At 39.6% G+C, this 26,954-nt stretch overlaps 1 protein-coding gene across 4 annotated transcripts in view; it reads left to right on the plus strand.

Annotated features, from left to right (window-relative positions):
* Plscr4 (phospholipid scramblase 4) overlaps positions 1 to 23,425 on the plus strand; it is a 36,257-nt gene extending 12,832 nt beyond the window's left edge. For 2 of the 4 annotated variants that reach the window (XM_031344229.1, XM_031344230.1), the window contains exons 4-10: positions 755 to 865; positions 10,487 to 10,710; positions 14,097 to 14,139; positions 15,183 to 15,409; positions 19,444 to 19,605; positions 20,821 to 20,979; positions 21,626 to 21,673. In XM_031344229.1, the coding sequence (XP_031200089.1) occupies positions 755 to 865; positions 10,487 to 10,710; positions 14,097 to 14,139; positions 15,183 to 15,409; positions 19,444 to 19,605; positions 20,821 to 20,979; positions 21,626 to 21,673 (974 nt within the window). Of the gene's footprint in view, positions 1 to 754; positions 866 to 10,479; positions 10,711 to 14,096; positions 14,140 to 15,182; positions 15,410 to 19,443; positions 19,606 to 20,820; positions 20,980 to 21,625 lie in introns of all 4 variants that reach the window. The other 2 variants (XM_031344228.1, XM_031344231.1) reach the window with 2 other exon arrangements.
* The last annotated feature ends 3,529 nt before the right edge of the window (positions 23,426 to 26,954 follow it).

The raw sequence follows: 26,954 nt of genomic DNA on the forward strand, positions 1-26,954 counted from the left end.
CAAAGCAAAAGAAAGAAAGGAGAGCAAATCCAGACAGACGGGAGCAGTGAGGGGATGTGGTGACCTTTGGCCTGGAGGCAAAAGAGTCAGGGGGTGAATCTGCCTCACAGTTAGGGTCTTTTGTTTCCTCTGCTATAAAATTCAGCCATTTATTTATGAAATTGAGACCCTTTCTCATAGTGAGTCAAGTAAGGATTTCCTTTCATCACAACAAGAGAGCGAGACATAACACAAGGCAGTGGCTTCTGTAGCATCCTTCAGCAACCTCTGTGACACTGGGACCAAGTGGCTTTTAGGAAGAATGCAGTAAGAGTCACAGCAGACACGAACCACATGCTTACGGCTGGATTAGGTCTAGGAACTACTGAGAATTTATTTCATGTTTTCAGTTTAGATACCACATTTTCAAAAGACTATGAAAAATCAGCTTTATATGTCCAGTGTTTCTCAGACAATAAGAGAAAGAATCTCTTTTTTATGCAGGAGATTAACTGTGTAGGTGGGAGTCGGCAGGTGGCCGGCTGAACCATGAGCATTAAAAGCTGAGGCTGCAGCTACAAGCACAGTGTGACGTTTAGTTTCCTTTTCAAAACTTACTTTCAGCCTAACATTTATGAGATTTATTAATAGGTGTTTTTCATAAGAAGTATGGGTGTATTTTCTGGTATTTATAAGAGACCAAAAAAAAAAAAAGACTGTATTTTGCAATCATGTTATCACTTACTGTGTGGGTCATGTCCCTCTCTTCCTAAAGGTATGGTCCCTACAACCCGTGAGCAGCCCACAGAAGAAATGGAAAATCAAATAAAATCGCCAACCGCTGTGCCTGATGCTCCCCCTGACTACAATTCTCATTTTGTACCAGGTAATGTGAATTTTCAAGAATCATTCTCTTCCAGAATAGCATAGCAATAGTTAAGGTTAATTTTCTCAGTTAACATTTGATTCAACAAGTAAGTACCAAGTGTTGATGGAGGGCCAGCTTAATATATTCCTGTGTAAAAGTAGGGGTAATAGTCTCTATGTTCTTAGTGGACAGAAAAAGAGAACATCATGGAGGTACAGAACATGGTGTTATCTGTTACTACCACGATTTGGAAGAAAGCCGTGTGGCTGAAACGGGCTTTGATAGACTGGGAAAATGACCCATGTCTTACACAGTGTTCATGAAGATCTGGTATGAGGCATGCATGAGCAAATGTCAGGAGGGACAGAGAAGGGGAAGAGCATAGTTGTAAGTGCTGACTACAACACCATGGCACAGATTTCTCTGTCTTAACACTAGTGGTGGAGAGCTGGGAGGAGGGGCTCCCACATAGTTCCAGAGTAAATTTAAGAGATTAGAGTCATTTTAGGAAATAACCACACCATTTCCAAGGAGCAAACACTGTTAAAAATCAGGTTCTGTTCACTATGCAAACTTCTTGGTTTTCTCTAGATCAGAAAAATAGGCAGGGTTAGGGACTTAGCTCCATCGTAAGAGACTTTGTCTAGAAAATGAAGGCCCTGGGCTCAGTCCCAGGGGATATCTTTCAAATTAAACAGGTAAGTTAAAAATGGATTGAATGTTAAATGCACTGCTAATGAATTGTCCCTAACAGTGAAAAGTCACTGTGTTCTCCACCTAGTGTCTAGACCATATCTTTAGAAATAGTTGGCAGTTTCACACATGTATATGGTTACTGTCACTCCTATCTCTTCTGCTGAAACCCTCATGCCAGGAAATCCCTTCCTACTTCAGTCTCTGTCTCTCTGTCTCTCTGTATCTCCCTCTCTCTGTCATCCTTTCTCTGTCCTTCTCTAGCTCTTTCTGTGTGTCTATGTCTCTCTGTCTCCCTGTCTCTGTCTTTCTATGTCTCTGTCTTTGTCTTTCTCTGTGTGTGTGTGTTTCTGTCTCTGTTCCCTGTCTCTTCCTGTGTGTCCCTCTGCTTTTGTGTAGTCTGTTTCTCTCTCTCTGTCTCCGTGTTTTTGTCTCTGTCTCTCTATGTGTCTGTCTGTCTGTCTGTCTGTCTGTCTCTCTCTCACTGTGTGTGTGTCTCTCTGTTCCCTGTCTCTGTCTCTCCTTGTGTGTCTCTCTGCCTTTGTGATTCTGCCTGTGTCTGTCTCTCTGTCTCTGTCTGTCTCTCTGTCTCTCTTCTGTGTGTGTATGTCCCCCCATAGAGTTTAATTATCATTGCTTGCAGGAACATGGGCTACAATAAAATGATACCGTCTTTCCCAGCAACCATTAACTGCTACTAGTCCTCAAGCAGATGTGAAGTCTCATGAGCAGATGGCCATAGCTTCTGTGGGTTCATGAAAACAACAGCTGGGGCGTGTCCCCAAGATGTCTTTTTGCACCATGCCGCCTTCATCCTCATCATAATTATGCCTCTGCATTATAACCGGGCACATTTTTCCTAGAAAGTCAATATTGTAGCTCACTGGGAACATTGCTCCATGGCTTCCCCATCTCAGCAGCCTGTATAGTATCTTCTAGCACTGTGAAAAGCAGCCACCAGGGAAGAAGTTTCTAGTTCAGTTCCAGCCTGATTTCTGTGTCTGTGTCCGTATTCAAAGTGTATGCTTTGTGTTTTGAACAATAAGACTGTGCCATCAAATTTAGTTTGGGGACCAGGAACAATGGCAATAACTTATCTTGTTTTTGGAGCCTGTGGCAGCTCCATGACCAACTTAGGGAAGTGTCAATTCTTATGAATTGTATTCTTCTAATTCGCAGAAACCAGAAATAATATTCTTGCAAATTTTGGTTTAATAAAATTATTTAAATTCAAATAGAATTTAATTTCCATTATATTTCTGAAATGTATTTTCCCAACCAAAAACAATGGCCTATATTGTTTATTAAAGGCATAGTTAATAAATAAACCATGGTTACAAGGAATCTGTTTAAGAAGACAAAATAGTATGACTTTTTGAAATAAAAAACAATAGTAATACTAAAAGTTATTAGGAGTGAAAATCCCATAGGCAGTTTCTCACACTGGCATTGGGAGAAAGCTTCATCCTAGAGTTCTCTGTAAATTAATGTGAGATATTGTGTTTATACAAAGTTAAACATGTATTTTTTTTTCAGTGTGGTTTCCTACAGAAACAGTCAAAACTATTATGGGCAATTTCCAACTCAGAAGGAAACATAATATGCCAGTTTCTCACACATAACTTTTCCACTTTTTCTTCTTCTTCATTTTTAACATGGGTTAATACATACTTATAATAAAAATTACTCATTTATGTAAATTAGTATAGAATTTTAAAAATTTAACCATTGTACTGAATAAGTCCTTAACATAAGTTCTACTTTTCTTCTGGCTGTTGATCATCAACTTTTATTACTTCAAGTACTTTTATAGAAAAAGTACAAGATATGGTAATTAAGTCATTTACATACTATAATGATTAATATTCTTTAAACGAGGGCTTTGAGAATCTGAGAAAGGATCCCTGACTCCTAGTTCAGGTGAGCACTCTCATAAGAGTTCTTTCAGGAATTACAAAATATTCTTCATGTTAAGTTTAAACTCGAAATGTCCCTCATTCTGCTTCCATAGATACTCTTCTTTGTTCTCATTTAGTTTTAACAGCATTTTAAATTACCATTATCAATCATTTAATTATATGTACTTTCAGTCTTTATCAAGTGAGGAGAGAATATCTTGTGTGTTCTATGGATGCATTACCTGTCCATTAAAAAAGCCATTGACCAATGGCTTAGTCAGAAAATAAGAGGTGGGGCATCTGGGAGGAGAAGGAATTCTGGGATAGAGCCAGGTGGGAGGCTTGCCTGGGAAGACTTAAGGAGAGAGACACATGGTACCTGAGCACTGATAACCAGTTACAGAGCAGAATGTAGGGTAAAATAAATGGGTTATGTAGCTCAAGTAGAGCCTAGCTATAGGGCCAACGTCTTTGTAAATATATTTTTCAGTCTGGATCTTATTTCTGGGAGCATGGGGATTGGAGGAAGAACCACACCTAACTTCTCCAATCAAGAGCTCTGTCCATCTCCTTAAAAACTGGTTTTCTCAGTGTTCTTTGGCATTCTCTCGAGTCCTGCCTGGCTCCCTGTCTCTTCCATCCACTCTTTTTCTTTTTTTTTATACTCTCTCATGAAGTGATATTGACAATCCAACCAGTTTTGTGTACTTTAAGGCACTTATAAATCCCATCCTGATCCATTTTATCACATCACATTTCAGATTTTCAATTGCAGCTACCTGTAGACCATGTTCTTTGCATAGATACATATCCTCAAACATAATCTTTGAGCCAAATTTGATATATTACTCCCATATTCATACTCCTATTTTCCATATTGCAAAGGCATGTTGGAGCACAAAGCAGAAACATTAGAATCATTCCTTTATAACCAGTTCACAAATGAGTCAACACATTTTTTTAAATGCCAGTTTTAATGATTTATTCTTTGACACAATTAAACTTTCTTGCCTTATGTCTGGATGCTAGCAAGCATCTCTTGCTTAATGTCACGTTGTGTGCTAAGGATTGCAAATGTGAAAGCATCTGCTCTTCATTCTCAGGGCACAGAGTTCAAGCTGTAGATACAAAGCAGAAGGTTTGCCCATATTCTTACCTGCCCTGCTCTCTGCCTTATCTGTGAGCACCCCCTCCCCCACAGTCCTGACTTCTGTGACTTCTGAACCTACTTTGTCCATTTTTTTTTGTTCTGGTTTGTGTCCTCATAAGATAGCCCCTTGCCATGGTGGGCCAGGTTGAATGAGTTAGCATTTATGCCATAGCTCGTCTTGTCTTCATGGGCTAAGAGCCACTCTTGTCCTCCCTTAGTACTCTACACATCTCTCTGTGATTGCAGCAGTTACATGCTTTATAATAGCCATCTGCTTTTCTTACAAGCACTAATATGCTCCAGGATATAGAAGACAGGAATGAGTGTGTAAGTGAAAGCAGGGCGGCGTCAGTCAAGGCAGCTGTTTCCTAAGGCTGATGTGATTAATGCTCCCTAGATAGAGGAGTGTTTACCTCATCACCTCATTCTGAGGTAGCATTAGAGAACTGATTTTGTAGTTCATGACTTTATTAACAAGCTTTTATCATAGATTGAGATGTCGCAGATTCAACTTAGTTTAAAAAAAAAAACGAATGTCTAAATCGCAGGGATTTGATTCTCCTGCACAACTGGTTTTGCAGAAAATGGCTCTCTTTTCCCTATTTTTCCTTCAAAGAAACTTCTTCAAGCTCTGAGGTTGTATCTTTTCTTGTACTAACTGATTTTTCTCAGTGGTGGTTAATACAAGACCGGCTTGCTTCTGTGACTGAGAGCGTGCGTGCATGCGTGCGTGCATGCGTGCGTACGTGCATGCGTGTGTGTGTGTGTGTGTGTGTAATTGAAATAGTTGATGGCAGTAGAGTTACTACATCTACAGAACCTCACAGAATCCCCTAGTGAGTGCTCCTATTCCTTGCTAATAATGCAGTAGGGATATTGATGTAATGTAACTAATAATATAGTAAATGTTATATAATGCAGAAATATAGATGCAAAAAGGCTTCTGACAGTTCAACATCCTTTCATGATAAAAACTCCAAAGAAACTAAAAAATAGAAGAAATATATCCTGATATAATAATGGCTATATAGGTCCCATCTATAATTTATATTATACCAAGTAAGAAAAAAATTAGCCGGGCAGTGGTGATACACGCCTTTAATCCCAGGACTTGGAAAGCAGAGGCAGGCAGATTTCTGAGTTCGAGGCCAGCCTGGTCTACAGAGTGAATTCCAGAACAGCCAGTACTATATGGAGAAACCCTGTCTCAAAAAAAGAAATAAAAAAAAAAAATCAGTGAGTTTTCTCATTTAAAACAAAGGTGCCCACTCTCTCCATTCTTACTCAGCCCAGTGCTTGAACTCTTAGCTAGAGCAGTAAAACAAGAGAAAGGAATAAAGACTATAAAAAAAGGAACAAAGCTCTAAGCACTCCTACTTGCAGATGACATGATTCTATACTTAAAGGACCCATAGAACTCCATCAGGAAGCACTTAGACCCAATTCAGCAAAGTGGCAGGAAGCAGAAACAGCATAAGAAAGCAGTTGCCTCAGTATAGACCAATTATAGCTTGCCAAGGAAAACTCTTTTCACAGTAGCTTCCATATAATAAAACACCCAAGAAAGTCCTAAGCATAAAGGTTAAAGAAAGTTAGGAAAGAAGTGAAAGAAGACACAAGATCTCTCATGCCCATGAATCGGCAGCTGTGGTATAGGTGGCTGTATTACTGAAAATGATCTTCAGATTGCACACAATCCCCAACAAAATTTCAACTGTATTCTTCATAAAACTAGAACATATAATTCTAAAATGCACACAGAACAACAACAAAAAAAGTCAGCATGGCCTAAAGTATTCTAATCAGGGAAAAAAAAAAAAACAATAAGGAAAATACCGAACAAGGCCTAAAGTATCCTAATCAGGGAAAAAAAAAACAATGAGGAAAATACCCAAATGCTAATCTCAAATTTATTAAAGAACTGTAGTCACCAAAAAAAAAAAAAAATGTAGTGATGCTGGCACAAAAACAGACATGTAGACTGCTCTCGTTTGCTGAGCTCAAACACTGAACAAAACTAACTTAGATATGGAAAGGGTTTGTTTGTTTGTAGGTCGTAATCCATCCCATCACTGAGGGAAGCCAGAGCAGGAGCTCAAGGCAGGAGCTGAAGCAGAGAGATTGGAGGAATACTGCACACTGCATCTGGCTGGCAAAGCTACCTCTGTCCTTGTCCAAAGCCTCTGAGGTCCCAGGTCCACAGTGAGCAGGGCTATCTGACGTCAACATCATCTACCAGCCAAGAAAATGGCCCAAAGAGAGGCCCGTGGGCCAGTCTGATGGAGGCAGTTCTTCAGAGAATATTTCCTTTTCCCAAATGTGTCTACTTAACAACCAAGACTGGCCATCACATAAGCCAGTAGGACATAGGATTCAGAGATAAATCCACAGTGAGTTAGCCACCAAATGTTCAATAAAGTCACAGTCATACACTGGGTGCAGATGGATACAGCCTCTTTCAACAAATGATGCTAGGGAAACTGGACACTCGTACATAAGAGAATAAAATTAGACCTATGTCTCTCACCCTACACACATACACACACACACACACACACACACACACACACACACACACACACACACCACACCACACACACAATGGATCATAGGTCACTGTAAGACCTGAAATCCTGAAACCGCTGTAGAAACACTTCAAGATAAAGGCACAGATAAGATATATCAAAAAAGGACATTAATAACACAAGAAAACTCCCAAGAATGGACAAATGGGATTGCATGAAATTAAAAAGCTTCTGTACAGTGAAGGCCAAAAGCAGCATGATGTGCCAGCTTACAGAATGGAGAAAACATTGCCAATTGTACATTAAATGGAACATTAATATCTAGAATAATTTAAAATGCCCTACAAAAATCAACAAAAACCTAATCTGTAAATGACTAATAGGCAGTTTGGAAGAGGAAACGCAAACTCCCCGAAACACTTTTAACGTTTCATTACACAGTGGGGAGGTGCACCAATACAAAAGGTCACAGTGAGTGTGTGGAGGTCAGGGCCAACTCTGGAAGCTGCTTTTCTCTTCTTACTGAGTGCTAAGGATTGAACTCAGGTTATCAGACTTGTACTGCAAATATTTGAAAAGGTGTCAACATCTCTACTTTCAGGGATATACAAATTAAAATTTGTTGATGTTCTGTCTTACCCCAGTCAGGGTAGTCATTAGTTTTAAAAAGTTAGCGCATGCTGGAGAGAATGTGTAGAGAAAGAGGAGTCTTTAGTCAAGGTGGGTGGACTGAACGTGTAGATTCATGCAGCTGCAATAGAAATCATTGTGGACTTTCTCAGTAAGCTGAACAGAAAGAACTGCCATACGACTCAGCTATATCATTCCTGGTTGTGGGCTTGAAGAACTCTAATGCTATAATAATGCTCACCTAGGTGTCCACCAACAACGGATCCAGTCTATGTGTTTATCAACAACAGATCTAGCCTAGATGAACGGACCAGCGGATGAATGGGAAGGGCAACCAATGTAGTGTAATAGAATACATATGGTGTGGAAACAGAAAGAGAGATGCTTTGGAGAAAGGGAAGACCATCTAGGGAATGATAAGGATGAAGGAGCTTAGAAAGGGGACGAGATGACTAGGGGCAAAATTAAAATAATGCATGTGTGAAAATGTCCCAACAAAAGCAAGTCGTATGCTAACTTTTAAAAACGCTTTAAAAGGAGGACCTTCGTAGTCAGAGTGTTTGAATTCTCCATGTGACATATATTAGCTAGGATCCTTCAGCAGCTTACTCAGTCATTGGCCCAAAAAGAACTACCAGTACCTATGCCTTTAATCCCAGCACGAGGCAGGCAGAGACAGATGGATCTCTGTAAGTGTGAGGCCAGCCTTGTTCCAGGCCAACCAGGATGTTCATAGACTGGTGAGATGGCTTAGTGGATAAGAGCACTGGCTGCTCTTCTTCCAAAGGTCTTGAGTTCAATTCCCAGGAATCACATGGTGGCTCACCACAATCACATGGTGGCTCAATAAGGGGATCTGATGCCCTCCTCTGGCCAGTGGATGTATATGCAGCAGAACACTCAGACATAAAATAAAATAAAATAAAGCAATGGGAATCAAGCCAGTAAGCAGCCCTCCTCCGTGGCCTCTGAGCAGTTTCTGCCTTGAGTTCTGCCCTGACTCCATGATGGGCTTTAAGATGAATTAAACCCTTTCCTCCCTAAGTTGCTTAAAAAATAATGTTCATACCAAATGTGTACATGAATGATGACAACACTGTTGTTATAATCATAAGTGAAGCTAACCCAAGTGTCCTTGAATTGGAAAACACAGATAATGCTATACATTCCACATTTCAGAATGCTAATTTACAGTAAAAAAAAAAAAGAATGAAGTATTGCAAATGCAATGCATGTGCTATAACATGAATAGAATCTGAAGACATACAGATGGAGAGAAAACTGATCCCCAGGTTACAAACTGTACACTACGGGCTACACGGCATGCCCACCTTAGGGAATCCACAGAGGAAGAAATAAAAGTGGCTGATACTGGATGAAAAATCATCTCAATGTAGTCAGTGGGAAAGGTTGCTTAGCTTTACGAGCAGAGAAAACAGCAACAGCAGCAGCAATAACAACAGCAAAGCCCACTGAATGATACATTCAGGAAGAAATCATACTTTTCTTCATTATGTTTGACTTGGACATTGTGTTTGATTAATGGAAACTGAGCTAGGAATCTCTGCTTTGAGAACTCCAGGCTATTTTTGAAACACTTGCTATATTGTGGCACAATTAAAGGAACAACCCCCAAATGATTGTCTTACACATTTGAAAGTGGCACATTTAAACAACCAAGTTTTGAAATTTAGATCCATTGTTTTTGTTTTTCTTTACCCCTGTCCTCTGTAGCAGACATGGCGCAGCCACCCTGGTTGGAGGACAACTTTGGGCACTAGTTATTTTGTAACATTTTATTATTCTGAATACCCCTCTTTAAAACCCATTGACAAGTGCTGTTCCTGGGGGCTTGAATGATTTAGAATGACAGAGACAGAGTTCATCAGATGTTGGATGGTGGTGGCATGTGGAGAATTGGCCATAGATATGGACAAGTACTCTGGACTCAGCATCTTACACCCCTACCCCAAGTTCTCCAGCTGGAACCTATAAGAAAGGCTGGGGAGGTGGTGTGTTTTTTGAGGTTTGCCCAGGTCATGAGAGTGAAACTGTTGGGGTAGAATTAGTGGTCTTTTGAGAGATGACATGGGATTGATGGCCTGAGTATCCCTGAAGGGTACCCACCCCAGGCCACGAAGAGGATGAGCACAGGAGAGGTGTGCAGCTGACCTTGGCATGCCCAGCTTAAAGCCCGGGAAAGGAATACTTGTTGAAATCACTCCACTTGTGGTAGTCTGATGAAGAAACAAAACTTAAGAAACTGACCCTGAGAGAAACTGCCTGAAGACCAGATGAAAGGACAAAAAGAAGCGACTGAACGGACAACCCAGCATAGACGGTTAAGGACCCCTTTGAAATAAGCTGCAAACTGATAGTGATAATTGCATGTTAGACCTTGTGCTAATTCCATTAGAACCAATGAAACGCATCTATGATTCCCCCCAAGAAAATGCCCCATGCAGTGAGAGGCTGTCTTGTTTCTCAGTGTGTCGAACTTTATTTCTATATCCGTGAAATGGCCATTTTAATGTCACCAGTTTTCAGAGGATCATGTGAACTAATATGTGAACAGTCTCCTTAGTACATGGTTGGTATTTGGGTACACAGAGTACAGCAGGGCTCACTTTTTAAAAAAAAACAAAAAACATGTTTCGTGGTTATTTTCTCATGTAAAAATTATGTAACTTCTAATACACTAAATTGATAAATGCATATTACTTTCCTCTGTTTGAGAACACAGGCCCTGCTGGACCAGCTGCCCCTCCACCTGCAGGCTTGCCTATGGGGTACTACGTTCCTCAGCAGCCCGGGGCCATCCCTTTGTACCTTCCCACTAGTGGCACCCATCCAATCCAGTACCAGCCTGGCAAATACCCTGTGATGAATCAGCCTGCTCCCGTAATGTGGATGCCAGGGCCAGCTCCTGTGCCCAACTGCCCTCCTGGTTTGGAATACTTAGCCCAGGTAATCTAATAGATCCAAAGCATTTTTCTATGAAGTATGACCATGGGGTTTAAGGAGAGGGAATAAGATGTTGGCTAGAGCAAACAGGAAAATTAAGTCACTGACCTTACCAGCTGGTGATAGTGGATTTGCAGGTAGACAGTGAATACAAGAATGTGTTCATAGGGCACATTTGTTCTTCTTGAAGCAACAAAAACAACTTTTAAATTATTCAATATGGCTTTCTGAAAGAAATTAGAAAACTAAGAATGAGAATTACTAACCTGATGCTATGCCACTCACTTATGCTGGGCAGTGGTGGCACACGCCTTTAGCCTTTAATCCCAACGCTTGGGAGGCAGAGGCAGGTGGATTTCTGAGTTCGAGGCCAGCCTGGTCTACAGAGTGACTTCCAGGACAGCCAGGGCTACACAGAGAAACTCTGTCTCGAAAAACCAAAACAAAACAAAATAAAACAAAACAAAAACAAATGAGAAGAGAAAACAAGAGAAAGGGAGAGAGATCATTGGCTGTTCTGCACATGGGTAATTGTCAACATTTCAGACTCTCTTTAACACTCCTGAACCCCAAGCACATACATCTAAGTAAGTATAAGTTGTTGCTTCAGACTAAAATCCATGACCCTTTCCTAGGGCACAGTAACTCCCCGGTTTCTGTGTGCACGTAACTTGTGGTGCTAGAATAAAAGCTGGTGTGGTATGCGGGTTTTGTACAAATGATATTTAAAACCTGTAAAAGAAAACTTGTTGGTGAAAATAAGATAAAGCTAACTGTGGAAGTGCCTTCTGAATTTCTAAATCTTGTTTTGATTTTGGGAAAGGGGGTATTTTCAGTACATTAATTATAAGACCATCTCAATTTAGTGTGTTCCATGTCGCTAACTAAATGTTTCTGGAGCTGACGTGTCAGTTTCCAGTTCTCTGTGCGGAAGGGATTTGTTGGTCTTATGTATTGGAAATCACAGGTACATTGTTGCATTGCAGATGCATGAAGGTCAACAGTTAGAGCAGAAAATGTTGAACTTTATGTGACTGAACTTTATGTGAATGAAATTTCTTATTGAAGTTGTCTGTGCAATCCTAATGCATTTGTTATTCAAGAGGCTTTCAGAAGTGAGTATAGTGAACCTCATTAGAAATCCCCATTTCTGCACCCAAGGAAATTTCAAAAGATTTCGAAATCCGAAATCTTTTAGAAAAGGTATGTCAATTTATGCTTTTACTCTGAGAGTAAATCAAAGCATTTCATGAGTTCTGTTTTCCTTTTTAGGAGTTTAAAATAAGTGAAAACGAAAGAGGTTTGGAGCCAGACAAACCTGGTTTTTATTCTTCTCTACGTTCACTAACTCTAATCTTGTAGTCTTTAATTCTTAATATCTATGAAATGGTGTGGTCAACAACAGCCTGTAATGTTGTTGTGAGGAGTTTTAGTGGGTAAATTTGTAATGGTCATCCTGTTATTGGCCAGCAGGGCATGTCCTACTGATGCTGGCTCTGGACACTATTAGTTACTCTTGTGTCGTTTCCCTGTTAGGTGGTTTGAGATCTCACAGATCACATGATACTTTGTTAAGACTACAAAGAGCCCTTACCTATTGCAGCTTTAGAATATTTCCAGAGTTTTGTCTTTGCCAGTGACTCTGCCTGTTTGTCAATTCCTTGCTGACGCAGCCTCAGTAAGATAATTTTGCCCTGTGGTAGATACTTTTACCACATAGTGAATATTTTTATATTTCTATATTGTAAGTTCCTAGTATTTTACAGAAGAAACTGCAAACAACTTTAGCAGCCATTTATACCTTATATGAAATGACCCTCAATGTCTCATTATTTTACATCAGTTTTATATTAAACATGGATCATGTCCCCCTATATCCTCTTTGATCTAATCACCCCATACATCATCCATGACCAGTTGTTTTAAATCTTGTTACATCCATGTAGCTTTCATTATCTAATGAATTTTGTTGAAATGCAACATTTTAGGCAGCATTCCGTGCTTAGAGATTATGAGTGGCCTTATGATTTAAATGACTTGGAATTATGTTGATAATGATCTCTCTGTCCTAGAGGGTACTCATTATCTTCTGCTGGGATGTTATGAAGTATAACTGATAATAGAACCATCAAACTGTCCATCCTCAACGTCGTGATTCCAGTTCCATTCAAGTAGAAGTTTCTTTAATGATGGTTTTTTTTCTTTTTCCTTTTCTTTTTCTTTTTTCTTTCTTTCTTTCTTTTTTTTTTTTGGACTGCTATCTTACAATGGTTCCCCTCCCTTCAAATCTTACTCAAATGGTGCTACCCTCCTGGCACTGATATTAAAGTGTACACTTCAGCAAGAACCTGGTATTGGTGGCCACGGTGATTAAGCACTGGGATAAGCAATCAAGAAACCATGCCGAAAGGAGAGTCCTAGAGTCCTATTCAAGGCTTACTTTGGCTTGTTTATCTTCTCCAAACCACAAGAGAATCACAACATCTCTGTCTAGTTTATGCTGGGTCATCCTGACTTGCTACTATATGACCATACCAGAGAAGTTGATGGAGAAACAAGTTATGCCTCTCTGCATGGATATTGCTTCCTCAACATGCCATTACTGTGGCAAGCAGATGTTTTCCTGATGTCAGTCAGCTCTGTCTTTTCATGTGAAACTGTTTTTCTTATTTAGACACCTCTGCTAATATCCATCTCATTGGATGCAGATGAGATCATCTCAACTGATTCCATTTTTAGATTCCATTCCATTCAGTTTTCAAAGAGATGCTTGGCATCAGTTGATACATTTTGATTATTTTTATTTTATTTCATGCATATGGGTATTTGGCCTTCATATCACCACTTGCATACCTGGTACCCAGAGAGAAGAGAGTGTCTGATCCCATGGACCTGGGGTTACAGATGATTGTGAGCCACCATGCACATTGTGGGAACCAACTCACTTCCTCTGGAAAGAGCCAGTGCTCTTAAAGCTGAGCCAACTTTCCAGACCCTGATTGATTTGTTTTAATCCTGGGTCATCACATTCTTTTCTCTTTTTTTTTTCTTTTTATTAGATATTTTCTTTATTTACATGTAAATTTCTCCTTTCCCAGTTTCCCCTCCAAAAAACAAACAAAGAAACAAACAAAAACAAAACAAAACAAAAAATCCTGTTGCCTCCCCCCTCCCCATGCCTACCACCCCACCCTCTCCCACTTATTGGCCCTGGAATTCCCCTACACTGGGGCACAGAACCTTCACAGGGCCGAGGTCCTCTCCTCCTATTGATGATTGAATTTGCAATCCTCTACTATACACGTGCTGCCAGAACAACCAAACAATCTTGCTAATAAATATTAATTCTGGCTTCCTGTCTTCTAATTACTTTTATCCTGTCCCCACAGCTGGACAACATACATGTTCTTCAGCATATTGAGCCTCTGGAACGTACGTATAACTTTGTTTTGATTCACATTGTGTTTTGATTAGAGATATTTTAATCAGATGAAAATTTAAATTACTTCATACCCAGTCCCTTATTTTATGTTGATGGCCTTTTTTTAGCGATTGAAAGAGGGAAGACATAAAAATAATAAAGTGAATCATTATATATTCATAAAAATAATAAAGTGAATCATTATATATAGTCTTATCCACCGATACTGCATACACTGATGATCTCTCAGACTCCAAAAGGACTTATATCTAACCTGGTTAGTTCCCTTGTAGCACTTGCCCTTTTCCTTCCTCTGCAGTCACCTTATTTAGATGAGTGCAAAAAGGAGGGGAGAGGTGGGCTGAGCTAGCTAGAGCCCCACAGTTTACTACAGTCAGTGCCAAAGAGAAAACAGAATCTAAAACAGCTGAGCTCTCACCTGGCTATTGCTATGGACTGGAAAGATGATCGCAGTCAGGTGGCTCTGTTCTCAGTTCCCTGCAGGTCCCTCATGCTCAGGGTAGGAGCTGGCCACGCCCCTCTGGACACAGCACAGGGGCTTTGGTCACTCTGGATTTATTTTCATATTTGCAAGTACCATCTCTCCAGTCATTTTGTCCATTTCATGAGCTGATTAAATCATAGTCTGATGTGTGATTCCATTAAACTGGTTTTATTATTATTGTTTTCTGAATTCTGATATTTCAGGAACATTGTATTAACTATTACTTTTTTTGTGGGAAAACTGTTAAAAATAATTTCGTATTAAACTTAGCAAAGGTTTGACATTTTGAAAGTGCTTAATGGCTCACATGGTTGTATTTTACCTTTTCACCTGAAATTTTTAAAAGTCTTTTTGGCTTTCAGCTCCAATCATTCTACTATCACTACTACTACAACAACTACTACTTCTCCTTCTCCTCCTCTGTCTCCTTCCTCCTCCTCTTCTTCCTTCTTCTCCTTCCTTTATCTTCTTTCACTTAAACAACAAGGCTGTCTGAAGCCTGTCTCAGCTGGTTCTAACTTATGATCCTTTTCTCATCCCAACTTTTAGTGATGACACGTTTTGAAACTAATAATAGATATGATATAAAGAACAACATAGACCAGATGGTTTATATCGTAACTGAAGACACAGATGACTTTACCAGGAATGCCTATCGGAACCTACGACCCTTTGTGCTCCGGGTAACTGACTGCCTGGGCCGAGAAATCATGACCATGCAGAGACCTTTCCGATGTACCTGCTGTTGCTTCTGCTGCCCCTGTGCGAGGCAAGAGGTCAGAGAACAGGAGTGGGATTCACAGTTGCTTCCTGATCTGCCCTTTACACAATGGTTGGTCTTCTTCCTAAACATGAAGGAAAGCTTTCTTAGCCCTACTGCTCAGAATGAAACTGAAACTAGTGGAGAGGGAGGAGGCTGAGTTATATCACAAGACAGACCTTAAAAGTTTTCCTGGGGGCTGGTGAGATGGCTCAGTGAGTAAGAGCACTGACTGCTCTTCCGAAGGTCATGAGTTCAAATCCCAGCAACCACATGGTGGCTCACAACCACCCATAATCAAATCTGATACCCTCTTCTGTGTACTCATTTATAATAATAAATAAATTTTAAAAAAAAAGAAAAGAAAAGAAAGTGAGCGGAGACTCAGCGTTTCGTTCTATCTTATTCCTAACTGTGGATGCAGTGTGACCCGAAGCCTCCAGGCCTTCACCTCCGTGACTGACTGTACCTTCAGACCGTGAGCCAAAACCAAAGCCCTTGGAAGCTAGAAAGATGGCAGTTAAGAGAACTGGCTGCCCTTCCAGAGGCCCAAAGTTCAATTCTCAGTACTCATGATGTCTAACTCCAGTTGCAGGGGACGTGATGCCCTCTTCTGGCTGTTATGGGCATGCCAGGCACAGTGGTGTATAGATACCTGTGCAGGCCAAACACCCCCACACGTCAACCCAACCCAACCCAAACAAACAAAAAAAAAAATAGTTTTCCTTATCTCCTTATGTGATAGATAGATGGCAGGGTTGGGGTGGGAGTGTCAAGTATTACAACTTGCAGCTGTTTTAGTGGTAGTTACTTTCTGATGAACTAGGGATGGGTGGTAATCACATGTTATATACTGGTATCAACATATTCTGCAGATGACAAATTGGGAAGGTCTTTTGATGGCAGGAGCCAATCATAGCCTACAGTTTTCTGAAAAAAAAAAATGAGTCTTAAAAGTAGATGAAATGCCAGCCAGGAGTACTCTGCAGATGATAGAGTTAGACATACAATGTACATGTTCTGTGTTGTGCTTTGCACTTCCTGTGCTATAACGCAGGTGTCCAGAAAAAAAAATGTTACAGAAAAGAAGTAACCAATCGAGAAAAAACCAGTAACAAACCTGTGTGTGTCCCAGCCTCTGTGAGGCCATGTGGCTGGAAGATGTTGTTTCCTTAGAGTCATTTATCACCCCTGGTTCTTAGAACACTTCTACCTCCTCTTCTGAACAGATCCTGAGGCTTGAGATTGTTGGTATTGATGGACACATTCCATTTAGGGTTGAGTGTTCCTATATTCTTATCTCTGTACATTGGCAACTTGTGGGCCTCTGTGTTATTTCCCCTCTGCTTCAAGAAGCTTTTCTGATGAGGGTCAAGTGGTGCTAGAGGTATAGCAATAGGTCCCTGAGCGTCATTTTATTGCTATGTTCTGTTAGCACAATCATAGTAGGTTTTCTTCTATACCCATGACCTATCTGGTCCCAGGTTCTTGGCCACTTGTATTCCTGAGATGGATCATGAAGTATAATTTCTGGTCATAGAGTATGATCTTCTTAATGAGTCCTTGAATTCAGTTGCCAGTATCTTCCTGAGAGGTTTCTGTCGGGTGCTCTGTTGGTTTCTTTTATGTTCTGCCATTATATGGTTTTGATATCAAGGGATTACTACCTTTGCTCAATTAATCTTGTTGGTTATTACTGATCTGATTAAGTTACCTATATCCTCTTGATTTAATTTTGGCAGATCATATGCATTAAGCTGTTTGGAAAGTTTTCATAGCATTGCCTAAAGGTACTTTTGGATTACATTGGACTTTGTTTTAATTCATCTCCCTTGTCTGTAATTTTGTTAATTTTTGCCCTCTTTTTATGTTGGTTCCTGTGGCTAGGGAATCTTCCAATCTTGTTTATCTTTTCAGAAGTAAAGTATTTTAGGTGATTTTGTGTATCTTTTTAAGTCATCAGTTTTCTGCCCTAATCTTTATAATTACGTGCCATCTATGTCATTTGTACTTGACTTGCTGTTAACTTTTTAGAACCTTTAGGTGAATCATTAGATTATCTGAGAGCTGACCTTTAATGAAGGCCTTCTCAGCTCCAATATTTCCTTTAGAACTGCCCTGTCTGCGTCCTGGTTATTTGAGAAGCTTTGTTGTTATTTTAGCTTGAAGTATTATCGTTTTAGTTTTCTCCTTGATTTCTTCAGTGATCCAGTATTCATAGAGAGAGTGCAAGCACTGGTGTAATTTCTATAATTTTCCTTAATGTTGTTTCTAATGTTATTCTGTTGTGATCTAACAATATAAGGAAGTGTTTCAATTCTCTTGTATCTGTTAAGGCTTGCTTTGTGGCCTACAATGTCACCAGTTTCTTAACTACAAGGATGATCTCCATGAACAAACTACCCGCCCATCCTCATTTCACCCCTAGTTTCTGGCAGCCACTATTTCATTCGGAAGCCCTGCGGGTTGTTCCTCAAGAACGTCATGAAAAGTGAAGCACATATTAGTCACTTATGCATAGCACAATACTTCACGAACGTGCAACCTTTGAGAGTTTTTTTTTTTTAATTTCATAGGCTTAAACATTTATGAAAACTTGATTCTAAGGAACTATCCAATTTAACCCTTTGTATAGGTACAAATATATATTTGTATAATATATATGAATAATATATGTGTGTGTATGCGTGCGTGCGTGTTTGTGTGTGTGTGTGTGAGTGTGTGTGTGTGTGTGTGTGTGTGTGTGTGTGTGTGTATAACGGCTCTGACAATGCAAAGCTTTGCGGTCTTGGCCGATGTTGTATAAAATCCACTCCCAACATACTTCTGAAAGTGCAGAAGCAAGCAGGAAAGCAATCACACCTTCACATTGGACTTCGAAAGAATTTAATCTACATAACTCTTGTTATTAAATGAGAGGGTCTCATCTCTTAGAAAATTGTAATGTACAGATAATTAAATAGAACAGGATAGTGGACAATATTTTAAAATCTTTAATAAAATGCAGTTATCTACTTCTATATGGAAGTTTTTAACTGTGATAGCACAGCACCCCATCCCACTGGCAGTTTTACTTTCTGTGCTTTTAGCTACCATCGACAAATGTAGTCTGAAGTGTCAATGGCAAGTTCCAGAAATAAGCAGTTCATAAGCTGAATAGTATGGTGAATTCTGGAACATGAACTATTCCTTTGTGCAGAGTGTCAAATGTATATATACCATGCACACAATGGAAGTTGAAAGAGGACATTCATATGATTTCTACTATAGGACAGAGTGTTGTTACTGTTCTTTTGTTAGTACTGTACTGTGGCTAATTGAGCGATTAAATTTTGCTATAGCATATGTTTATTGTAAAGCATGGTATATATTGGGTTCAGATCTCTTTGTACTTGAGGCAACTACTAAAGCCTTGGAACACATTCGCATCCAAGGCAGGGGGAGGGGACAGTCTTCCAGTTTTTCACAGTGCTTCATTCTCTTTTGCTTTTGTTGTTTAGTTGTCTGTAAGAGATTTAGGTTTGCTGGCTAAGATCTTTTAAGTTAACTGGCCACATTTAATGGAGTTAGAAAACATGAGAGTCCTATATGAAAAAAGGCCATTATTATGGTCCAGACACATGAGCACCAGTACACTCATTTAGGGTGTTCTTTGCCTCAAGTCCTTCAGGGTTGGCTGAGAGAGGCGGTGTATCTGGCCAGACAGTGCTACGTGTCCTGTTAGGAACACTAAGCTTAGATAACTGGAATCTTATAGCAAGCAATTCAGTGGGTAATTAAACCCATTCTTTGTCCCACAATGAAACATGACCTCACCTCTTTAGAGTGCTTTCTGAAATACATCCCGCCCGACAAACGGCCCCCAGGGAAACACGAGTCTTCTCTTCCTGACATGAATTCTCCTTGCCTTTGAATAACTAAGAATATATCCAGATGTGTGTGTGTGTGTGTGTGTGTGTGTGTGTGTGCGTGCGTGCATGGGTGAGTGCATGTATGTACATGCATAGTGCACATACAGCATCCTAACCAGTGTCACTGTTTCGTATGCAGCTGGAAGTGCAATGTCCTCCTGGGGTCACCATTGGCTTTGTTGCAGAACACTGGAATTTATGCAGAGCCTCTTACAGCATCCAGAATGAGAAGAAGGAGAGTATGATGAGAGTGCGTGGTCCGTGCGCAACCTACGGCTGTGGCTCCGATTCTGTTTTTGAGGTAAATATATGTCAAAATAGTGCTTCTACTCTCCTCACTTCCTAATTTCTACATCTTACCCCACCGTGTTCTTCAGTGGATTTTCATGTGAATGAGTCAGGTACTAAGAAGAAAGAATTAATTATGAGTTGACATCAACTCTTTTCATGTGGTTCCTCATGGTGACTTGACATTTTTCAAAATGCGAGTGGCATTGCCTTTCTAAAAACATTTTTTTTTTCTGATTTAGAACATGAAAACTTTTGGGAATAAAATGCCTGATTTATTCTTGGTATATGTCATCTCTTTTCTTTCTAATGATTTCTAGAATGCATATATGTATTTTGAAAGGCAAAAGTCCAAGAAATGTAGCCCTTAGTACATTCATAAGGGGATGGATATAATGAATGATAGGGTTATGTTCTAACATTTTCTCAATAAAGAAGGACATTTTGTTTTGCATTTATCCCAGGAATGCCAAAGATGATGTTAGAAAAGAAGCCCTGAGGTTTGGAAGAGTGGGGGTGCTTTCTCAAATTCCTTTAACAGGATGAGGCTTAGTGTACACTAAACTTATTCCTTCTCCTATTTCCTATGATAACAGAAAGCTTTCCTTAGTTTTTATTTCATATCACCATGTAGTGAAACACTGCTCACTTATTAATAGTATTGTAGAAAATAACACTAACCAGATTCCTGGTGTGGGCTGTGTGTGATCATTCCGTCATGAGTGATATCAGCAGCTGTGTTTGCGGTATTTCTACTGTGTTCATTGTCAGTCTCTCTCTTTTAGAAGCTGCAGCCAATTCTTAAAGCACACTCGCTCTGCTGAAGTAGGTTGGGCCTGGCCCACAAAGGCTTGAGCGAGTGCTGTGCAGTGTATGGTACAGACCCCTTTGTCTGGCTGATAGGTTCCCTTGGTTGGAAGCAACTTTGTATTCCCCATTTCTCTTCCTCTGCTACAGAAAAGAATTTAATTATCAATTCAAATTGTGCCTTCTGACAGAAATCCCCAAAGGATGTATTCAAGGATTAGGAAAACTCACTAGGTTGAGGATTTTAAGGCATACCTTCAGCTCAGTTACTAAACAGTTTCAAGACACTTAACATAAAAATTTCTCATTTGAAATTATGTTTGTATCTGCATTAGATATTATCACTGCACAAACTGCTTCTATGATAGGGATAGACACACCTCCTGATGTTCTTCATAAAGCCCTGTTCTTGGCATTGCAGATCAACTCTCTAGATGGCGTGTCCAACATTGGCAGTATTATCAGGAAGTGGAATGGCTTTTTATCAACGATGGTCAATGCTGACCACTTCGAGATTTGCTTCCCTTTGGCCCTGGATGTGAAGATGAAAGCAATGATCTTCAGCTCTTGCTTCCTCATCGTAAGCCCTTCATTGTGGCATTGAGAGAATCCTTCCTTATGATGGGAAGCAGTATGCTATAGCAGAAAATTCATTTTGAAACCTGGCCAGCTTCTGTCTGTGCCATTTCTAGGCACACAATTGGCACTGGGTGACTGGCTTTACTCATTGGTAGCAGGGGAAAAAAATTACTGATCTTTCTAGGGTGAGGGATCTTAGCTGAGTAAAGTCTGCTGGGGCACACCTGGAAGGTGTCGGATAGACAGTGGGTACAGTCAGCTTCATCTCCTATTAGTTATCATTCTCACTACTTCAAAACAGCTGTCCTGTGAAAATTAATATAACACAGTAACAACAAAGCAGCTCTCCCTTTTTCTCTTGCATGTCAACTGCAAGCATGCTCACCGACGTCCCATCATCCTTTGCCTTTGCTGAGCTTTTCCTTCAGTTCATGATAACATTTTAATTGGTGCTAAATATGAAAAGCTTATTATCTGTCTGCATTCTCACACATTAGCTGTGCTCATAAATATTTCATTAGATTTATTTACTGGAATAGGATGGTCCCATGATAAATTACAAAGGCTATTATATGCATTAACATAATTATTTCTATCTATCTGCCATCCGTCTCTCGATCTAAATATAATTTCTTCTCCAATTTCAGGACTTCATGTACTTTGAACACGCTCCTCCGCGACGTACATCAAGATAGAGGATCAAACAAATCATCCATTGAAAACAGAGTTAGAGAATTTTGCATTCGGATTATACAAAGCCTTCAGTTGCTGGGCAGTGGTGGCTCACGCCTTTAATCTCAGCACTTGGGAGGCAGAGGCAGGTGGATTTCTGAGTTCGAGGCCAGCCTGGTCTACAGAGTGAGTTCCAGGACAGCTAAGGCTACACAGAGAAACCCTGTCGCAAAACAACAACAACAACAAAAACAAAAAACAAAACAAAACAAAAAAACAAAGCCTTCAGTTATTAGAAAGTATACTTCTCTTGCTTGATGTGTTTCAGTTGAATATTTAGCTTCTTGGGACACTAGGTTATTCTGAAATCTCTGCTTCATTAACCAAATAAACATATACAAACACATATACAAATACAAGCATTACAACTATAGACATGTGAGCTACGGGAAAATGAAACCCTTTGTTCTCAACTTAACAGACTATAACATATCTTCTGTATCTGTCCCTACCTTCTTTACCAGGACAAACTTGATTCCTAAAGAAATAATGTGCTTTAATGTGCAAAGAAAGCATCTCTTGTGTACATGCATCAGCTTTCAAGTTCTCAATGGGGAGTTTTATTTTATTACAAAATAAAATGTATTCTCTTTGTAGGCAGTTCATATTTTCTATGCATATTTCTTCATACCCTCAACTGGGAAATGTGGAAGGTAGGATGAGGGTACCAGGGAAAGTTGGTCAGGGACATGGCCAAATAAGGTCTTGGCATCTTACAAACGTTGTGTGTTTGCTTACTCAGCAGATTTAGTGTGGATTCTCTTATTTACACAAGCCTTATATTTGAATGTTTCCTGCTGTCTAGAATTACCTATTGTATTTTTGTATCTCATTTAATTTTTTTTGAAATCCATCTAATGACCAGGATGTCCTTGTGACAGACAGTTTATAAAAGCTACATGTATAAATTTGGTCATTGCTTTGATCTGGTGGCTGCTTTACATGCTGAACAACTCATTATATACAAAGTGTAAGAAAATCCAGTAAATATGTTGCTTCCATATTTTCTACATATTCATAATGAGGACTATGGAAGACCAGCAGAGTACTTATTTGTACTAAGGACAGTGTATGTATGAATCCACTGATTAATGAGTTTCACACCTTTGCTTTCGACCTCCACATAGATTGTGTGTGTGTTTTCAATGGACATATTCTTTTAGAGTTTATTTAAAAAGGATTAAGTGCTCTTGGGTTGAGTTATCCTGAGAGAAGAGATTTAGCCAACAGGTCTTTTGGAAATGACAGACCAGTGCTTCAGCTTTAATTATACTAATGTTTTTATGAGAAAGATTATTTTCCTCAGTTATTTACTTGCTGCTGTTGGGTTTTATTAAAAAATCGTGACTTCTCAACTAAAAACTAGTTACCTTATATCTTAAAATGCACCTCCAGTTTTAACTAGACATACATGTTTTCTGTATGATATCTTGTATGTTGCATATAAACCAGATAAATGTCATTCTGAGAGCTCAGGTATAAACCTGTCCTTTTACCCCCATACCCATTATAACCTTGGCATCTCATTGATAATGAAGGTCAGAATACTCTATATCTCTGTGCTCGGTACTTCAGTGTTGATGATGCCAATGCTTCTCTAATAGCAAAATTCTTTGACATAATTCATGCAATTTCTGTAACTCAGTAGAATTTCATTGTATCAAGACAACCTACTTAACTAAAAAATAAACAGAACTTGTTTTCTAAAAGTTGAATGTTTTCTTGTTTTCTTGGGTTTCTTAGATTTTTGAATAAATATGTGATAGAACTAATAGATGGTACTTTATTTTATTTTCTGAAATTATTTGTGACTGACTCTGAACACTTTCTAGAGAGATTTTTAGTGAACTTCTTATTTACTAAGCAAGTTCTTTGCATTCTTGTATAGATTTACTAATAAATCAATTACACAAATACAGTAACAATATAAGTACAGTTATAACTCACACTTCTTTTGAATATATTGTCAATAATTTGATAATTTTATAAGTGTCTTTTTATCATGCTCACCTTAACCCTTCCCACTAATTTCTCCTAGGTCTACTTCCACATCTCTGCACCCCTACGTAAGACCAACTTCCACATCCCTGTACCCCTACTTCATATCCACTTCCATGTCCCTGTACCCCAACTTCAGAACCACTTCTACGTCCTTGTACCCCTACTTCATATCCACTTCCACATCCCTGCACCTCTACCTCAGGTCCACTTCCAGGTTCCTATACCCCTACTTCAGATCTACTTCCATGTTCCTGCATCCGTACTTCAGACCCACTTCCACGTCCCTGAACCCCTACTGTAGACCCACTTCCATGTTCCTGCACCCCTACTTCAGGTCTACTTTGATTTTGTACTTTTCTATTTTTCACACTTGTTTTGTTATATTGAGAATTTCATATGAGTTCTATATTTTATCATTTTTACCTCATATTCTCCCCTCCAATTTCCTTGCTTCTCCCTCTCTCAAATTCATAAGCTCTTCCTTAGTCAACAGACACTCACAGAGCTTGATAAATCCAGTTAGCATTGTTCTTATATGTATGACTTTAGGATTGACCACTAAAAATTGGATAATGTGCCAGGTGGTGGTGGCACACATCTTTAATCCCAGCACTTGGGAGGCAGAGGCAGGCGGATTTCTGAGTTCGAGGCCAGCCTGGTCTACAGAGTGAGTTCCAGGACAGCCAGGGATATACAGAGAAACCCTGTCTCGAAAAACAAAAAAACAAACAAACAAAAAAATAGGATAATGTATTAGGAGCTAATTGCTGGAGAAAACTGTATATCTCTCTTTACTGCCATTAATTGCCAGTAGCTCTTCATCTATTGGAGAGGTCCTATGAGCTTTTTCCCATCCAGGCAGGAATGTTCCTTAGTATTTGCCATTGTGCAGGTTCATTTAGAAGACCATGTTATGATCTCTGGAGTGCTCCCTGTCATGCATAGAAAATACTACCTCACTTCAAACCCTGCTCTTCTATGGTTTGTACGATCTTTCTGTCCCTCTTCAGAGATGTTTTCGTTCCCTAGGTATAGGGGTTGTGTTGTAGCTGAATCAATTGAAGATGGACTCCCCATGGTCACTTCTCTGTTCTCTGAATAGTTGTTTTCTGCAGGGACAGCCTTTATTTGTTGCAAAAACAGCTTCTTTGGCAAGTGTTTATATTAGTTTCCATTTGCTTAGAATTCCCTTCACATCTGTATCCCTGAAGCAGCTTCCTCTTCTTCTTCTTCTTCTTCTTCTTCTTCTTCTTCTTCTTCTTCTTCTTCTTCTTCTTCTTCTTCTTCTTCTTCTTCTTCTCCTTCTCCTTCTCCTTCTCCTTCTTCTCCTTCTCTTCCTTCTTCTTCTCCTTCTTCTTCTCTTCTTCTTGCAAGAGAATGTCACAGAAATCCACAAGTGTTCAAAAGTCAGAGAATAACTGAGAGTCTCTTGTCCAACCTCAATTAAAATCAACATTTATTCTATTGAGATTTTCATATGTGAGTACTAAATGTACATCATTTCCACCATAGTCCCACCCTTCTCTTATTTCTGAGTCATTCATATTTCTTCTGAGAACTCCTCAGATCCCTAGCCAATTTAAATTTTTCCCATTTATTGTAAATGGATTTTTTTTCTCACATAATATATCTTGGTGATGGTTTCCCCTCCCTCTATTCTGCTCAGTTCCTCCTCCCTTTCCCTCCAATCTGGACACACTCCCTTTCTGTCACTCATTAGAAATAATATAGCATAAGGTAATATTATATGATAAAATAAAGCAAAAGGAAGAGAAAAATCCCAAGAGAGAGCACAAGAATCAGAGACTCGTTCACACACTCAGGAATCCCATAAATGCACTAAACTAAAACCCATAATGTATATACGGAGAACAGCACAGACTTTGCATGTCCTGTGCATCCTACCTCAGTCTCAGAATTCACTGAGCTGTGATTGTGTTGATTTAAAGGGCCTTGTTTTCTTTCTGTCTTCCATTCTCTCTGGTTCATACACCCTTTCTGCCTCCTTTTCCACGGGGCTCCCTGAACCCTAAGGGGAAGGACTAGATGGAGACGTCCCCTTTAAGGTTGAATGTTCCAGGGTCTCTCATTCTCTGCATAGTATCTGGCCATGGTCTCTGTATGTGTTCCCATCCACAGCAGGATGACACTTCTCTGGCAATAGCTGGGTAAGGCACTAATCTATGAGCATAGAAAAATGTCATTAGGGGTTACTTTATTGTTACTTTTTTTCTAAAAGAACAATAGTATTTGGCTCCCCCTAGGTCCCTGAACTAACTAGGTTCTTGGTCACCCAGGTAGTGTCACTGTGAGTTCCATTTCTTGATCTGGGCCTTGATGAGATATCTGTTACTCCCACAAGCATTGGACCATTATCATGTATTGCAGGCAGAACACCATTGCAGTTCAAATGTTTCTCTCTAATCAATTTTTTAATTAGGTTATTTGTTTCCTTGACTTAAAAAAATCCTCTATTATATGTATTGTTGGAAAATATTTTCTCCTACTCTGTGGGCTTCCTGTTTATTCACTTGATTTATTTTACCCCAGCTTCTTTTCCCAGAGCTTTCTACCTCGATACCCAACCTCAACTTCATATCCATTTTTTTATTTACACTTTAAATGACCTATTATCAAATTTATGTTGCCCTTGTCCTCCTTGGTGTGAGGCCATTCACTAGAGTATAGTTGACCTGTCAGAGGCCATATCCTTAAAGAAAATTGGATTTTCTCCCCTAGCAGAGATCAATTGTCTATAACAACTCAGGTGTTCCACTCCAGGCTAGAATGTTAACCGACTTGATCTTGTATGGGTCTTGTACAGTCCATCACAATTGCTGTGAGTTCAACAGTAGAGTAGTCCTGTCATGCCATTATCCCTGTTTGACTCCATTATCCCTAATCTTCTGGTCTCATACCCAATCTGTTCTCTCTCTATGATGGTCTTTAGGCCATGGGAGGAATATCCCATCTATGGCTAAGCACTCCACTGATACTTAATCTCCCTTGAACTTTTCCCAATAACTCACAATGCATTTCCTATGTGCCTCTAGACCTGTCTTCCATGCAAATCTCATGAAAGATAGAAATAGAGTGAGACATTCATGCAAAGTGGGAGTGAGTAATGTGGTACCTGGCATCACCAAGCATGTTTAAGAGGAGCATGTGTTATTAAAAACAATGAATTTATGAAATTCTTAGGGAAATGGATGGATCTGGAGAATGTCATCCTGAGTGAGGTAA

This window comes from Mastomys coucha, unplaced genomic scaffold (genome assembly GCF_008632895.1).
Source record: "Mastomys coucha isolate ucsf_1 unplaced genomic scaffold, UCSF_Mcou_1 pScaffold23, whole genome shotgun sequence".
In the NCBI taxonomy this organism is placed as follows: Eukaryota; Metazoa; Chordata; class Mammalia; order Rodentia; family Muridae; genus Mastomys; species Mastomys coucha.